Raw genomic sequence first — 18,036 nt, forward strand, 5'->3', positions numbered from 1 at the left:
TTTAAAGAACTCATACGTCACAACTTAACAAAATGGCAGCCGCCTCAGACGTGGAGTTGGCAGGTGACAGCGAAGGGAAGGCTGATGTGTGTTTCGATGATGAACATAATGTTCAACCCATAAATTATTTTGCTCTATACACTTACCACGCCAATCGGTGAGTTTTATGGAATAAGTTCATATACATCGTGTCCATGTTTGGGAACTGCGATGTTCGCGGTGGTTGATCTCGCCATTGGTTCGCTTTGCTGCAGGCATGCCATGTTATCGGATGTGTATTTCCGACACCAAAGTATACCATGTAACGCTACGTATTGAAGACCCCTTGCGTGAAGGCGGAGTCAGAGGCTGTTCTTTGTAATTTTAATTTAATTACAATGAGTACACAAAAGGTTTACTATCCTAGTTTAGCCTATCCTAGAGGAAGAAAGAAATGTCCTTTTAACGTTAGGGCCTGCCTCCAGAACTGTGTGGTCTGACATCAGGGGCGCAGGGGTGCCCCACTCCCACGAACTGAGGAATCCCCCAGAAAACAAGCCTTTTTTGTCGCAGGCTACATGTCGGTTAACAGAGCATGAACAGGGATTCTATTGTTGTGTACCCATAGAAATGCTGCTCCATTCCCCCAAGAGTTCTATGTAAGGTAGCTCACATACCTTCGTACTTTATACCAAGAAAAAAATGGGCCAAACCCGTGCCAAGTTTCAATAAAAGGTGCAAATATTTCCTAATCAGCATCCGAGTCATGTGCGTTGCGCTGAAGATCGCCGCAAGCCATGTGTGAGATGGCACTTGCTTCACAGACATTGTTCACAATGCAATGGTGCGCTCATGTGCACTCAGACCCAATGGCTGTTGCTTGTCATTCTTGCCATTTGGCATAAATGAGGAGCACTGTGATTGGTCAATGTGACCCTCAGCGTGCTGCAGCCATTGCCATGTCAACAATTCAGTCCAGTCGCGGCTAAGAATTACACACACACGTACGGACAGCAGCTGTAGCCGGTTACCATATCTTGCATATCACTTGCAGCCGTAGTAGACTATTTGGTCATGACTTGTCTTCACAAGTACACATGTGAGCCGCATGACTGTTGGATGCTGATCAGGAAATATTTGCACTTATTTTTTAAAATCAGCATGCTTTTGGCCCTTTTTTTGGTACAAAGTACAAATTTGTGTAAGCTACCTTACAAAGAACTCTCGGGGGAATGCAGTGCAGCATTTCTATGGGTACACAACAACCATAAAATCCCTGTCCATGCCCTGTTAAACTTCATGTAAAGCCTATGCAAAAGCAGACGTTGGACCCCACAGTTCTGGGAGTACTTTAACATGACGTCATACGCAGGGGATCTACAGTTTGTTTTTGCCACTTTTCCACTCCATCATTTCTAGGGATGTGCAGCCTGAGCAATTGCCGAATATGAAATGGTTCCTTATTAAATGGTGAATATCAAACAGGTACTTGTTAAACATTGAATGTCAAATAAGGAATAAGTAACTAACTTTACACCACCCAGTGGGGTTGGTGGGAGTTGGGTTTCTAGTAGGCTGCTTCGAGTACTTGCAGAACTCCAAGTCATTAGCCCAGTTGGACTTAACTGACTGTACTAGGCTACGTTACGGAGGGAGTCAAGGATATGAAGGGGCTGAAAAAGGGTGACAAATTTTTAGATTAATATTTTCAACACCTTATAAAGAAGCCAGTTCACATCTGCAAATCCTACACATGTACAAGATCCTTGTCTAACCAGCCGTCGGGTTGAGAAATTCGACTCATCACCACAAAAACAAAAACAACAAAATAAACTCAGAAATAACATTAATTTTTGTCAATATTGTAGACTGTATTCAGCTGTTCTTCAGTTCATACAGTGTATGCATGCAACTATCCTGCATACAAGAATCTGAGTTGCATACACGCACTTGAAGCATGCGCAATGTGATTCTCAGTCCCAAGCATACACAGCATTGTGGGCGAGGCTGTAGCATGGGTTGGTGATAGTAGGCGTATATGATGTACCTGCATGTGCCTGTAGGCTCTACTGCAGGGAAGTATTTGCAAATTTCTGTCGCTAGCGATTTAAAGACTTAATTTTGGCAATTGGGCAAACTCAACAAATATAAATATTTGTTGAGTTTGCCCAATTGCCAAAATTAAACTAAAAGCATTTTTGAGGGCCGAAGAACTTTTCAAAACGCGCTGGCAGAAATAAGTATTTTTTTGTTAACAAAACTGTTGGGATATGAGAGTCAGTGAAGGCGATTAACCATGATCTCTTAGGCCTTAACTTCGAAATGAAAAATCCACATCATCTTTCAGATTTTGGGACTTTTTTAAAGGGCACATTTTCAGGGGTGCCCGACAGAGCTCCAGCATGACCATAAACTTCGACCCCCAAAACATGCCTGTGAATTTTAAGACCATTTACAAAGATGTGAGAAATGTTGACAAAATATCGGAAGACACTAATAATTACAGGGGACTCTGAATACTACATAGAAGTTCCAGCTGCTTGGTGTGAGACAAATAAAATAGCATCAAACAAGTTCCTTTCTCCCACAAAATCTGTATGGAATTAGGCCAAATCACCTGGCGATTTCTTTAAAAGTCGACAAAGTCTAGCTATCTGTCTGCTGCTCTAAAATATAACTTGTCACTGCCGATTACAAAATTCAGTCTTGCCTGTAATGTGCAGTGTGGTTACCAGTTAAAACTGAAAGGCCGATCAACAGCACAACTTGGGTGTGATCGCTAATTGCTGCACACGCATGGCACACTGCCTCTGCAACTGTGCTGCTGACCTTCATGTATGAAGTATCGCTCTTGCCACAATCATCATCCCCACAGTGTAATCCTCGATTTATTCCCCATTTACCAACATCTGTTAATGTTTCATTTAATGAAAATTACATCATTACAATATTGTATATTTATTTTTATTTGTAAATACCTTAGACAGTTTCCCTTTTCAACAACGCGTAACGTGACTGTGTATTAACAATTGATAATGCACGCAAAAATTTGATAATGCCTGCTGCATAAAAAGCTCTCTGGCACCTGGATACAAGACAGTTTAATCTTTTCCTATTAGTCAAGAGTCTGCGTGCAACGTGGCACGCACACACCAAGTCCATATGTGGAAATTCTTCTTGACAACTTGCACAAGGACTATACCTTGAAATGGGCAGAGGTGTCCCACATGTAATTCTGCCATCTCAAGCTAGGAGAAGTGGAATGGTTGAGCCCCATAGCATGGTTCTAGGGGTAGCTGTGCCAAACCATACAGCAAGGGCATGGCCAGAGATATGGGTACCTCTGGGTTTAATTTGATGGGATTTGTGGATGAACCCCATGGTTTGAAGGGTAACATTCTCCATTGGTGTGTATGTGTACTGTCTCAACATACATGTATGTTTAAGGTAACTCTGAGAATTGACTCATCCATTACACAGGCCCAGTATTCAAGACCTTGGTCCAGATGTTGACAAGAACGATTCCACAGTTGCAAATTTTCTTCAGCGGGAAGCAACTTCAAATCGAGATTTTAGGTAACAAGTTCTTCAGCTGAGAAAGAGACAGCAGTCCTTACGGTCTATTCCTGTTTATACAAAATAGCAAGGTTGAGTTAAGCCTGGTTTCCATATGGTCGTTTGTAATGCAGATGGTCCGCAAGACGTGAAGACGCAGACATGAACGGAAGAGGCAGTGCATGACGCCATTCCACCCAAAAATTGAAACAAAATGGCATCCGAAAGTCTGTGAAAAATGTGCTTTTAGATGGACTGCACTGCCTCATGATGCCAAACCTGTACTCCGGTTTCATGCATGACATTGATGGTCAGCTATTCAGTTGATCACTGGGGAGTAATATTTAAGCAATAAGAAGAAAAATGGGCAAAATTCGTGGAACTAAGGGAGAGAGACATGGTTGCATGCCAGTCATGCCAGTATGCATGTTTGTATGGAGATACCACGGCTACTCGACTCAGACAGTCGGCAAGTTGATCCTGGCTCAACTTTGCTGATCGTTCACGGGCTGGTTTGAATTTGTCTGCATTGTCAGCAACACCTCCGTTTGTCATGTTTCCATATGTCCGCGTTGCAGTTAACGTCTTGATTGCATTGCTCTCTGTGTTCCTTACTTCAATATGGAAACCAAGCTGTATTGTGAATGTAAACAATTTTTGTTCATGCATTAACAATGTGAGGATTCTACCATGTCAACTGGAACAGATGATTTGAATAATCACAGTGTACAAGTACCTTGTAAATGCACATACATGTATATGTGGTTGACTATTAGTGACAGGTTTGTGTTTAAAATGTATCAGAAGTTATTTCATTTTTTTCATTGATGTGGGTATATTTAAGGAGTGGGCCTGTGGTGAAATTTGGAAATATTTCTCAAAGTGGAACTTCTATGATAACGTTCCCCTTTGTTAATACATATCTGCTACAGTTTGTCCGTCATTGCTACTGACCTAGTGGCTGAACAGGAAACTGAACTACGAGAGTTTATCTTTAAGAGATTATCACGAGGAACAGTGTATGGAGGCAGTGGGAATGTCAACACCGTTGATGTTGGGTAAGACTGCATTTCTTACTTCTTAGTTGTGGACTGCTGTGGTACAACAAAAATTGCGTTTCAAGTGTCTTACTGTACTGTACATTTCAGCAGCAAGAAATAAATCTCATGACGGATGATTTTGTTTGCACAGGTACTGAATATACAATACTAACAATTAAAATGACATCAGTGAAGAGCAGAACCTACATGTACATGTAATGTCTCTGTTTGACAGTAATGAAGTTCTCTCCTGTTACTACTACCTCCTGAGGCAGCAGACCATTCCAGATACTGACTTGGACCCTGATGAACCACCTAGTGTATTCTACACATCCATTGAATATGTAATCTGCTTTCTAATTGGGACTAGTGCTGCTCTAGAGCTATATCCTTTACGTGTTCTACTAATTTGTTGTTGAGGTTTGACCTTTATACTGTCATGTTTATTTGTTACTATTTTTTCAGAAGCGTACATCCTCCAAAAAGTTATGGTCACATGCTGCTATCGCAAACTTTCCCTAAATCATACACTACCATGGCTGCAAAGTTCCAAGTCTTAACAAACGCAGTTCTCCCTTAAATGTTGTTGAGACTAGTTCAAGAAATGAACTTTAAATCTGTACAACTGTAGTGATATAGTTTTCTTAGTGATAAAGGATTTTGTCTTTAGAATGTTCAGCTTATTTTGGGGAGACCTTTTGACAGAATCATGGGGAAAAATTTGCATGTTTAAATATGTGGACTAAAATATTACATACACTGTATGAGAAATACACATGTATGCCCAAACTCAAAGTTTCGCTATTTGTTGGAGTTACTGTGAACAGGACTTCTATGAAGAATTAGTTCAGCAATAATGCTTGTCATAGTATCTGTCCGTAGCATGACAAAAGTGAAACATGATTATTTCAACAGCTATTCTATATGTATATAAATCTTTCAGAGAAAAACCTCTGACCTTGTATTTCAGAGTGTGCCCAGAATCACACAATGGTCTACTTTAGTGTAGACAGATCTATACCTTTATACACGTACATATATCATGCTCCAGTTTCAGAGATCTGCCATAAGTACACTAAGAAGAAGAAAACAAATTGCTTACTGAAGACAAGTTACCAAACAAAATAACAAAAAATACACCATATCTTGCATGTTTCTTGTGACTGGTTCTCAGTAGATAATAGATAGGCTTAAGGTGAGTAATTTGCTAAATACTCTCTGCTTTGTAGCTCTTTGAAATACGGTCAAGCTACAGTATGGTAATACTAATTCTGGGTGTCTAAATGCTTGATAGATCTATCTTTCGCTGTCATTGTAAAGCTAAAGTACACTTCAATCACACCATAATATTTGCTCCAAATAAGTGATGGCTTGTTTTTGCAAAACAACAAAACCCCATGGTGGAATACACTATATGCATGTGCAGGTTTGCATGCATATAGTTGGGCTTACATACATGTACATGGCCAACCAGTTCTTATGGGACTACATGGTCTTTATGTGAGTGGGAGGTACGCATTGAAGTGAACATCCAACAGCCTGTCTTGTTTGCATGTCAGGGTGTATTGGCTCACTGACTGGATGCCAGCTGTAACAGCTGATGTGGTGATTTATGCATTTGGTATGTGCTATTTGCTAGCTCATGTGGAATCATCTTGTGCCCAACAGCAACTCATGTCTGTCTTCCTGTTTGGTTAATGCCCCAGAATGACACATAGGGTAGACTCAGTATGACAGGCACTAGAATGGCATTGCTATCATGAGTCAGGGACTTTCCATTAGAAATTAGTTCATGCAGTTGTTGGTTTAAAGCTGTGCACAAACATGTACATATGTATGTACTTGTGACATAGTGCCACCTCTAGTCATTTCATGATGGTATAACTACAAAATTTGTTAGTCATGTTTTCTGTCCAGTACACCCTTGATGTGGTAAGCATGGAAACAAACCAAATAAGGGTACATGTACAAGTGAAATTTCCTTGATTGAGAACACGTTTAGACCTGAGCTAGATGCCTACAGCGAAGGCCTTCTTGCTGTATTAGATTCAGAGGTAAGATTAAAGCTGACGGCATATTTGGAGAACAAACGCAGTTTATTTGAAAACTTCACTTCATGTAGTTCTTGAACTCTTGAGCAATCAATCAAATTTGCAGAAAGCTGACAATGAGCTATAAAATTGTCAAAGAGAATGGACCAAAGACTGTAGATTTGTACAAACCTGGATGAGGTGAAGCCAAGCCCATTCATGCATGAATGTACAGTTGTAAGTCTATTCTCTGACTTGAACTACATGCACTTCCTCCCTATAGCTGCTATCCTGAAAACATGGGAACAGCAGTGTTGTATTCCAGTCCATCACAAGTCCCTTCACAAAGCCAGTCTAAGATCTTAGGCATGAGGGTGAACTTGCCACAGCTCATTTGAATAGCTTGTGAATTGGTTCCAGACTGAATGACTTGTTATTGACTTGTCATGGACTGGAATACAACACTGAGAACAGAAAATCCATTTGTCCTTATACTTTGAGCTATTACATGAATTAAATCTGTTGTCCAATGCTGGCTTTCTGTGCAAACTTTACCACTGGCCTTAATTTTGCTCTTATCCTTCGAGCTATTATATGTCTTATTGTTAATCCTTTGCCTGGGTGCACAACCTTTGTTTATTTCATCAACATGCACAGTTTTGTAAAAGAAACATGCAGTCAGCCCTGAAGGATTACACACATTTCCTTTATTGCCCTTCAACCCACATATACTGGAATTAATCTCTGTTGAGACATGGCTTTGTTCATGTACTGATGACACACTCATGTTTTCAAAATGCTCCCATTTGAACTTGAACCACTCTCCTGGGCTGAAGTTTCGACCAAATGCTCCTTATATAAAACACTTCAATTTGCAACACAGTTTAGTGCATTAAAAATGTCTCCTTTTTGAGCTATTTCCAAATATCAGTTTAGAAATTCCTTGTGGAGACCTATTCAACCCATTCTCCTGGGTCTCCACGAGGCACCATATATCTGTCCAAATGACAATCATGCATGTATGATAGGGTCACAACTAAGAAAGCCTAGACTAAAATAGTAACTTTATGCTATTCCTTTGATTGTAGGGATTGGGGAACATGCTATTGATCACTCAGATGATGGTCACTTATCTTGACATTTTATACATGGATGTATCAAATTGATCCCCTACTACTTGATGGTATTATTTCATTTGAAAATATATAACAATGGAATTCCACATAAGAAATATTGATCGGTAAGTTTCTTCCAGGTAAATGAATGTCCTCTGTTCACAGATCATTACCAAACAGTGGATATTTGTGATAAAAATTAAATGTCAATGGCAATTGAAAATTTAAAAAAATCATCAGAAAAAAAGTGATAGCAAATCGTCAGAGAAGTTCTGAGAAGCTCATTATAAAGCTAATTTATAAATACCAATAGCAAAGACAATATGTGAAATAAAATATAAAATAGAATGATAATACATGTAAATAACAAAAATTGAAAATAAGGAGAACAAACAAAATAAAAAATGGGTATTTGTTCCATTTTTTACTCAAAGTGAAGTGTGAAATTACTATCGAAAAATTAAAAAATGAGAGCAGTTAATAGATAAAAATGTACAAGAACAATTTCATGAGGAAAAAAGTAAATTTATCAAAATGCTAAAACATAATGTTGAAGTAGTACAGGCTCTAAATAATGTTAAAGAGGGAATTTTTATAGGATTTACCTCGCAAAACCAGTTTCATGGAGAGGCATCCTTTTAACTTCAGCTGATGCAAGACATTTTCCTCATTTTGAATTGTCATTCACAGTACCTTTAAGTTGTGGAAATCAGTGAGTACACGTTGCTGTTAAATTTTCTTGAATTCAGTAACTGTGTGTTTTACTTGCGTTCAATTCTGTTGCAATGCTGTGAAAATTAAAGCTGTTGCTGACTTCTATTTCATTCAGTGACTGTACAGTTTGCTGCTGGAGTATACATGTATATCCTCATACTTTATTGTCAAAACATTCTGTTTCTTTCAGTGAATGAACAATTTGTTTAATTTAATAGTTACTGTCCATTAACCTCACACTATATGCTGTTGGATTTTGTTGGGTTCAGTAGGTTGTTGAATGAAACTCCAGTATTTTTTCTCTCATGGGAAGGCCAAGGAGTTAACACAAATTCAGAGCTACCTGGCGAGATGGTACCATCAAGCTGCAGCATATGCATGCCGATGTACAGACAGATTCCAAGAGGATCTCTCCTTACTTATACACACAGTAAGATCTTATTATCCATGTTGTTGTTTATGGCAAGTCCTGATGAAACCTGACAATTCCTCACAAGTCATCTGGTCTCAAGCAATTTGGATGAACCTTAAAAAAGGCATTTGTTAATGACATTGTCGTGTATTACATGTGGCTGGACTTCGGTATTAGCTCGTGATTGACTTTTGATGCGGAGAGTACACAGCATACACTTGTCATTGTAGTCAACCAGCTAGCAAGGTTCGGCGGTCCACTCATTGGCATTTTTGGCTGATAGACCACTACTAGCAAAGTAACAGCTGACCATTGGGTTTCCAGCAGAGAACCAGTGGTCAACCTTCAGTCCTCCACGTCCTCACATACATGTGCATTGCTTTTCTATAGATTGTAATTATGGTTGATCTGTTTAATAAATCTTTTTAACTATGTGGCAAGTCTTTTCATTTATTGTGTTGTTGATTATTGATGTCATTTTCCACAAAAGGATGAAAACAGAAAAACCCTTGAGTTGAGCATGAAAAATTGCATAATGAAAATGAGCTTTAAGCAATCAGGGTCAACGTGCAAATTGAGGTCGAAGGCTTTAAGTGGGCTGGTAGTGTCCTACTGGCAGCTGCCAATGCAGCAAATTGACATCAGTATAAAGCTGATGGCCCACGTGCCTTTTCTTGCTGGGCAGGTTTATGAAGATGGTATAAAGGAAACTTCCTGTTTGTATTTTTCATTTCTTTCCAGGCATTACTCGATGACAAAATCAATTTCATTGGTGGAGATGAGGAGGTGGTATCTGATGTTATGAAGTAAGCACACAGATTACTTTTGGAGACATTGGACCATTCACTGCAGGAACTTGTGTTTATATCCTCATTTACGGCCAAATGCCTGACTGTTTCTGATTGGGATTTCATTTCTAACATGTTGTGAGGCACATCCGTTCTTATTTTGTATTTGCTTTGGAACTCCTCATTTAAAACTTTTGTGGCCTTCACTGATGTCAAGTTTAACACTGAGACCAATAGGGTAGGAAGTCTTCGTCACTAAGAAAATAATGTTGGGTATGTTTCCAGCTCCTGCCTCTGAACAAACTTAAGTTGATTACCTGTTCAACCCACTTGTCTTGGTTTGCTTAGATTTGTGCAAGTGTGTAGTTTATCAGACCTCCTTCAACACATGAGTGACAGTGATTCTAACTCACAAGGCACCAATTCATCAGAGCCAACGCTCATTGATTTGGACTCAAGAGCTGGTGTGTCATATCAAATCGAGGGAAGATCAGTGAACAACTCATTGCGTCCTGTGCAGCTGGTGTTTGATGGGGAAACACAGCAATTCCAGAATGCTGGTAAAAATTTGTGTGATGAGGGATACTGTGAACTCATTTATGAAAGAGTAACTGGAATTCTTATAATTAAAGTGGAAAAGTTGATGGGTATTCACTTTCTAATCCCCCCCCCCAAAATTGAGAGGACAGATAGGACTTCAATACATCATGCCATGAAATTTGGCTGTGCAAATACCAATCTCATAATTTATGTCCTTTCCGTGTTGCAAATCATTCCCTTTTCTCATGTTGAATATTGCAGTCTTGTTAGTTAAATTCTGGAATATTTTCCTGTGGTGAATCTTCTAAAATTTGTAGTTCCATTAAAATTGTGTGTGTAAAAAATGCAAAATAAAGATATTTCCAGGTCTTGACCTCAACAGCAGCCACAACTGGCTATTACTGCCATGACTCAATACACTAGCTGCAGTGACTTCTGAAAAAAAAAACACTATTCCATGGCGAGTTGGCAGGTATGCGCTTAACATACATTACACCTGCAGTGTACACGTTCTACATCGCTGCTGCTGTGGAGTTTTGACCCATGGGCTCAAAAAGTACTTAGACAAACCATATAGAAAGGATATGGTTCTGCAGCTCTGAAAACTAAACCACTGTCATGTAGTACTTGCCTGCAGTGTTTGTTGGAACATGTCCATGGCTGGCTCCCTGCTGGCTCCATTGCATGCATTAGGTGGGTGGATGTAGCAATATGAAAAAACAACAATGACTTCATGCATTGCGTGTACGGCTGTTCCTTGGCTGAAGAATGAGTCTCCTTTAGTGCTGAAATTTCTCCAACTAGTTCTGCTCATCATGAGACAGTCCTAGTCCCTAAGCATTCATTTGATAACTGGCAGACCTGAACCAAATATTTTTGTTATAGCTTTGTGAAGTGCAGGAAACTTTATTCAGTCAGAACTGGTGCTTTGGTGGTTTTTACAGAGAGCAGTCCATTTTGTGAAGAGTGGTCACGGCTTCTGCTTGCCAGCAGCAGGGAGAATCCAGCCAGTCTTAGACAGATCATTGAGGACTTTAAGCTACGCACTATCCAAGACTTGAACACCCTCAAGCGCCTTGTGAGGCAGGCAGAATCTGACCACTATGCCCTCTACAGGTGAGTCGTACTGGAGCTTAAGACCTGATCCCATGAAACACAGCAGAAAAGAAAAGGTGACATGGTCTCTGGGACCTTGTTGTACTGGACAATCAACAGCAGCAGAGTGAATGGCAAATGTTGACACAATGGGAACTTACCGTTGAACAGTGCCATCCTGTGGTGACTGGCAACTTCTAACTCCCAGTCTGTTGGGTCTTAGGGATAATTGATCTGTTGGATTTTGTTATGCTTTGCAGGCTTCTCGCTTTCACATCGTATGCAATTGCATTCAGTTGGGCTTCGAGCAAGGTTTCCAGCCAGGTTCCAAGGACAGAACATTTAACAATCAGTGATTACTGTGATGTGGGATATGATGCTGCAACACCCAAGGGACCCTGAAGCACTCTGTGTAGAGCTTGCTTTACTAAGGAACTTATACACACAAATGAACTTCAAATGAATTTCAGCTGTTGACAAAAATCTGCAACACTGCAACTGCTGATTTTATGTACCAGTTCACTGCTCCAATTAGAGTTTACTATTATGAACTGTATGTGGGTAAAATCACAGGTACCAGTTATTACCAGTACCCTGGTTAGCGCTTCCTGCTTTATCATTTAGACTGTGGTGTGGGGACCAGTCTTATGATTTCATGATGTAATATTTAGAAATATGATGGTAATATTCATTTTTGTCACTGGTCAAGTGATTGTTCTAGGCCAATGAAAATGCATTATTCAAACAGGATGTATAACAAGTCACTGTATTAATCAAACCCCAAACACTTTTTTTTGGCTGGGAATCTCCCAATATTAGCAAGAATCAAAAATGGCGCAGTAAACCAATGGCATATTCTGTGTTTTGCTACAAAACTGGTGCAACATGCTGTATAAATGCGGGTCAACTGTTCTGAATTTTGACCAAATCAATCAAGAACTTTGGCCAGAGCGCAATTCCAAAAGAATTCAGGGTTATTGAGGACTCTGTCAAATTGCAGCTTTGTCTCTGTTTTCAGCTTCAGGGTCCCTGGATTGCAGTGGCGTAAATCTGGATCAATGAGTAGGGGATGGGGAATGACCTGGGACTGGATGACTGTGTGTAGACATTTAGTGGAAGGACATACTATTAGTAATAATATGGCCCTGTCATATATGTTTGTATCGCCCCCCTGTGGAGGGAGTAAATGTAAAGACTCTTGATATAAACATTGATCACCAAACATTATCATTGTCTCTCAGCCCCTCCCCCACCAAGAAAATTGGCTGTCGTAGGATCCATGCATTTTTTTCCCTGATGCTATGAAGTATTGTCAGGTTTCTTAATGAGGTTAACCCAAATGTAATGTTATCAGGTTGAATGTTTTTTGTACACAGAGCCTTTGCATTCCTAAGGGATTGTGGAAACGGTGGCGTCCTTCTCCGCCACATCTGGAAGGATGAGAACACTGTTACATCACAGGACACACAGAGCGTTCTTCATGTTTTAGAGGAATTCATCTCCAGCAATGGCACCCTCACTAGAGCATGAGTGATACAGTATTGATGACATGCCAACAGTGGTGGAGCTTGAGGCTGTAAAAGGTCTGGTAGTCATTCTTCTTTAAAAAGAATTAAAATAAAAACAATCCAGAAGGCTTTTTTAAAATCCGTCTTCATGGACACATGTTGCTTGGTGATTTCTGGGGATTCTCAATCGCAATTTATCATCCTGAGTGCTGTGTCATTAATGCTATCAACTTTTTAAAAACTTATTTTGTCTGGTATCACAACATTAGTTTGACAAGCTATTCCATGGTACATTCATAATGAAATGTGAAAGATTTGTCTCAGTTAGCAAAGATTGTTATGCGAAAATGTTTGTAGCGTTTTGTTAGAAAATGAGAAATGTTTGGAGGTGTTGAGACTACAACCAGAGGTTTTGTGGGGTTTTAACCACTTCCTGCCAAAGACTCCGGAATCAGAGACGTATGGTTTATATGCGTGGCTGGGGTCGCCGAACTCGGACAAAGGAAAGAGTGCCCTGTAACAAAAGACCGTACTGCGAACAAAAGACCAGGCTGCTGGGCATTACCGACATTTTTCACTCTCAAAAGTGGGGATAATCCAGCCTTGTGTTGAAATCATATACCAGGTTTTGGGGCATTGAGAGCGAGCGGATTACCACCGGGGACAAAAGCGCTCCACCACCGCAGCGATGAGCCACACAGCTCCGCTGCACGCTAATCTGGCCCCTATCGAAAAGAGGTCAGCAGTGCACTGAGCCAGGTTCGTGAACAAAAGAAATTTATATAACACCACGCAATCTGGGCTCAGTTTACAAGGCTGCAGGCCTGGCTGAAATACTTGGGCGTCAATGAAGGTCATCTTTCAACTTAGAGTAGTGCCTAAAGATTACTTCGTGCGGCTATAAACAACCATTAAATGAAATGATGAATTTTTGAAGGATTTGAAAACGGAAAAAATGATAGTCATGCCGGACCAGCATCATCAACATTGAAAAATGCCCCGGCATGAAGTGGTTAAACATGATTAAGATTAGCAACTTTTTTTCGTGGGTGTCAAAAATATTGCCCAATGTAAGGTCCAGCAGTTCACAAAATACAAGCATGATGTTGCATTAAGATAGAAAGTCAAAATCCGAAGTATTTTTAGACCAGAATTGGAGCTTGTCTGTCACCAAACTAGACAAACTAAGCATTACCCTAACTTTGACCCTCTGGTAACTCTGGAAGTAAACATAAAGGGATAATTTGGGCATTCAACAAAACAACTCCTCCAGGATAGAGCATTTAAGTGTGACGTCATGTTGAACCAGGAAGTGTTGTGCAAATGAATGGAGTACATGTGTGTTGGTTCACACGCTGGTTCTTGTGCTAATGCCTTTTACACACATAATTGTGCGTGTGACATATTCACTTTCGTACTCTATGCAATTACATGTTCAGTGGAACACCAAGCTTGATGGGATCCATACAAATGTTTGGTATAGGGTTTTTTTTGGTAAAGCAGGTTTCAGTCAGATGCACACACTGGTTCCAAACTTTGGTCTATTCAAATGTGTGGCAGCCTGCCCCACATAATGTTTTGGAATGAGGAATTTGAGTCAACACTTACATGTACACACAGAAAAGAAATTTAAATATATAAAACATTTAATTGTATGAAATGTATTGTCATCTCCTTTTATGTAGCACCTTTACACTAGTCCTCACTGAAAGTAGACTCATGAACTGAAATCAAGTTTCTATTCAGTCATTGTTTAACAACCCTATGCAACATGTACCTGTAACTGAAACACTGGTTCCTGTTGGTAAAAATGACGCTATTGATAAGTGGGCTGCACTGGGAACCATTCTAATACAGTAGCACTAGGAGGCACATGCGATACACAAAGTGCCATATGTTGGCTGTTGTTGCATCATGAGTGCGATTTTTCTCAACTTTGAGTTGTTATCATCAGTTCTAAACATGTTTCTTTTATTTAAACAAATTTAATGTTCAGTATTAAAAGTGCACAATAAATTCAGGAGCCAAGGGGGGTGTTTGGGATATCCAAATGTTTGGATAGCTGCGTTCTTTATAGCAGTATTTCACTGCCCTAAGTTCAAACATGAACCAAATTTCTTGACACATGATTCCTAATAATGATAAAGTTATTGCAACATATATAATACATGTATACATCTTCAGATTAGGGTTGATTAGCAGAGTAACTAGGGGCAAACATCTGAGGGGGCACCCAAAGGGAACACAATTTGCCAGTGGGGCTTGCACATAGGCAGTGTACATTTTGAAATGGGTGGCATGGCGAGGGGGGTGGACTTAATTCCACTGCCTTCTCATAGTTACGCCACTTGGGTTGATACTTTACCAAGTTTCAGATTTGCTCAGTGGGCCATCTAGAGAAACACTCATACAGAATTGCCACCCTGCAAGAGAAAAGAAAGAAAAAGAACAACTCAAACAATGAGGAATCAGCACATCACCTTAACCACTCCCTGCTGGGTGACCCATTTTCGAGTACATAGGCTTTATATGCAGAGCTGGGGTGCCCGGAACTGGGACAAAAGATTTGGGCCTCATAACAAAAGACCGTGCTCAGCACAAAAGACTGAGCTGCTGGGCATTACTGACATTTTTTTGCTATCAATAGTGGAGATAATCCAGCCTTGTTTTGTAACAGTATACCAAGGTTCGAGGCATTTAGAGAGAGCGGATTACCACCGGGGACAAAACCTCTCCACCACTGCAGCGATGAGCCACATAGCACCGCTGCATGCTAATCTGGCCCCTATTGAAAAGAGGTCAGCAGTGCACTGGCCGGTTTCGGGAACAAAAGAATCTTACGTAACACCGCACAATCTGGGCTCTTTTTCCAAGGCTGCAGGCCTGGCTGAAATATTCAGGAGTCAATGAATTTTACCTGTCAGCTTTTGAGTAGTGCCCAAAGAGTCCTTCATTTTGGTATAAACGGCCATTAAATGAAATGATGAATTTTTGAAGAATTTTGAAAACAGAAAGTCTTGAAAAGGACCGGGCATCTTGTTTTGCTCAAGAAAAATCCACCCGGCAGCAAGTGGTTAAAAGTGATTGCAGTTTTACATTGGTTTATTTACATTGATTTACTGTGGCAGGGGTTATTTCAACAAGTACAGTGCTGTTGGCCAGCCTACAGTTTTTCTTTTCCAGTTAACCAACCAAAAGCCTTATCAAACTGTGATACCATAGTAGTCTCACATACAGAGGGCAAATGGCAGATTGTAGGATATCCTGCTGCAACACTGGACCAAAACTCATTCCTCATAAATATATGTATGTTCATGTACAGTGTACAAGGACCGGCTTTTCTTATCAGATGAGCAGCACAGAGATGATCATGAAATATTTTCTATATATACATGTAAATTGAATCATATGGTCTTTGGAACAATACTTGTTTCTACTGTGGAGTAAATTTTGCTGGGGGGGTGGGGGCCATGGAAATTTGGAGAGGGGAGGGGGTGCTGTTCCTAATACAGATGTACATCTTTAATGTATACTTACACCCTTAAACCTTACAATATAACAGCATATTTAAGGATTTTTTTTCAAATTTGTTTTCCTTCTACAGTGTTATTGAATATATCTTGGTTGTTGATAAGTCTGAAAATTTTTCAGATTTCACCTTAACATTTTTTCTTCTTGGAAAAAGTTTACAGGAGGGAATAATTCAGTAGCCCCCTTTAGGTCGGGGGGGGGGGAATATTGACCCCCATCCCCCTTGGAATTTACGTCCTTGCAAATTGTACTCACAGAATTTCTATGGGCAAGTGAAGCTCCTGAGCCACAGCAAACAGCGATTCCAGTTGACAAATAATCCAGGGAGAAAAAAGTACTCAGTAGAAGTGTTTGACTAGGTACTTGTGATTGAGGGCTCCACTGCAGGGCATTTGCTGAAATTTGGATTTTTAGAGACATTTGAAGGAATTGCAATTCTTTCACGTTTTTCATCTCTGGTAGAAGTGTAATTTCTGAAAAAATTCTTGTAACACTGTTCTCAATAAAGTGTGATTGGCCTTTGACGACCCTGTGTTTACAGATGTACTTAGAATTTGTGTCTGACTTCTGGGCAACGGATGGAAATTGTAAACTGATGCAGTTTGATAGGTTTAGTCTCTCTTATAGGAGAGACTAAACTAGTGAAACAGTTCAATTTAAATTCAACCCTTCATCTTTTTGATGAAAGTGACCAATGTTCATAGTTCCTAGACGTATGTTTTTCAATTCAGATATACACTTTCAAACATTACAAGGGTTTTAAATTAAACATGGCAATTTTCGGAGGTTTATGTCTAAAACTTAAAGATGGCGGCCCTTACATCGCAAAAGGTTTCATTTTCCTGCGTGAATCTGGAATAAAATTCCCTGTTTTTCTTACACAGTGGAACATATTAGAGTATAAAATATGATAAAACCACTTTGAAACCTTCAGAGGATATTTTTCAGTTGTTGACACTTTGTTGATGCTACTTATGAGTGCGGACACTTGTTGACGCTAAATAGCATGACTGAAACAGTGTGTTAAATTTCTCTCTGCTCTGATATAGCTGCATTCGTTGTACGTGACATAGCAGGATTGTCTACATGTGACCTACCTTTCCAAAACCGGGCACAGTGCAGATTTTATCTTTTGGCAGCTTTGGTGATAGACCAATTGCGCCTGCTAAAAAAAGTCATGACCTGTAGTGGCTGTGGCTGCCTCTGACGCACATGTGCCTTGAGGAGTTTTGAACTCTCATGACTAGAATATGTCTCAAACTTATGAGGCCCAAATGATTGTTCATTCACAATTTAGTGGACTATCACACACAAACTCTGGGTCACTTGACACTGCTCTGGTGATGTGTGCTTGCTCACTGAGATTGAGATAATAATCTGCAATTTTTCATTTCATTTATTATTTCTCAGGGTACAAAAACCAACACAAAATACAAAAACCGATACATATCAATATAGAGGATCAATATTTGCTGACACCCCTGATGGATAGCCTAAAAGCGAACTCGATCACTGTCGAGAGGGTCTCCATAAAAATGTCAACAAATACAAGACAAACACTGGATAAAAAATGACTTAAAATACAAAAATGCACAAAAATAACACTAAATAAATAAACAATGGAATATACAGTAAAAATACAGGATCAATATTATGGCATCAAACAGTGTTAGCCTCAGGAGACAACCAATGGTCTCTTAACTTTGAAATAAAAGAATTAAGACTGAAA

The 18,036-nt window shown here is 39.8% G+C and overlaps 2 protein-coding genes across 2 annotated transcripts in view; both read left to right on the top strand.

Moving 5' to 3' along the window:
* Positions 1 to 16,831, top strand: c17orf75 (chromosome 17 open reading frame 75). Its single transcript, XM_022233661.2, has 10 exons — positions 1 to 157; positions 3,460 to 3,555; positions 4,467 to 4,592; positions 4,810 to 4,959; positions 6,571 to 6,628; positions 8,747 to 8,863; positions 9,587 to 9,651; positions 9,982 to 10,193; positions 11,118 to 11,289; positions 12,645 to 16,831. Exons 1-10 carry the CDS (start codon positions 33 to 35, stop codon positions 12,796 to 12,798), a joined length of 1,275 nt encoding a protein of 424 aa, XP_022089353.2. The 5' UTR covers positions 1 to 32; the 3' UTR covers positions 12,799 to 16,831.
* The window catches only part of LOC110978621 (manganese-dependent ADP-ribose/CDP-alcohol diphosphatase-like), a 24,151-nt gene continuing 18,852 nt past the window's right edge, over positions 12,738 to 18,036 (top strand). The window contains exon 1 of the mRNA XM_087138728.1: positions 12,738 to 12,851. Within this exon, the coding sequence (XP_086994854.1) occupies positions 12,818 to 12,851 (34 nt within the window). The 5' untranslated portion in view covers positions 12,738 to 12,817. The remainder of the gene's footprint in view (positions 12,852 to 18,036) is intronic.

Source organism: Acanthaster planci, linkage group LG07 (genome assembly GCF_054643075.1).
Source record: "Acanthaster planci isolate LZ-2023a linkage group LG07, COTS_SCS, whole genome shotgun sequence".
In the NCBI taxonomy this organism is placed as follows: domain Eukaryota; kingdom Metazoa; phylum Echinodermata; class Asteroidea; order Valvatida; family Acanthasteridae; genus Acanthaster; species Acanthaster planci.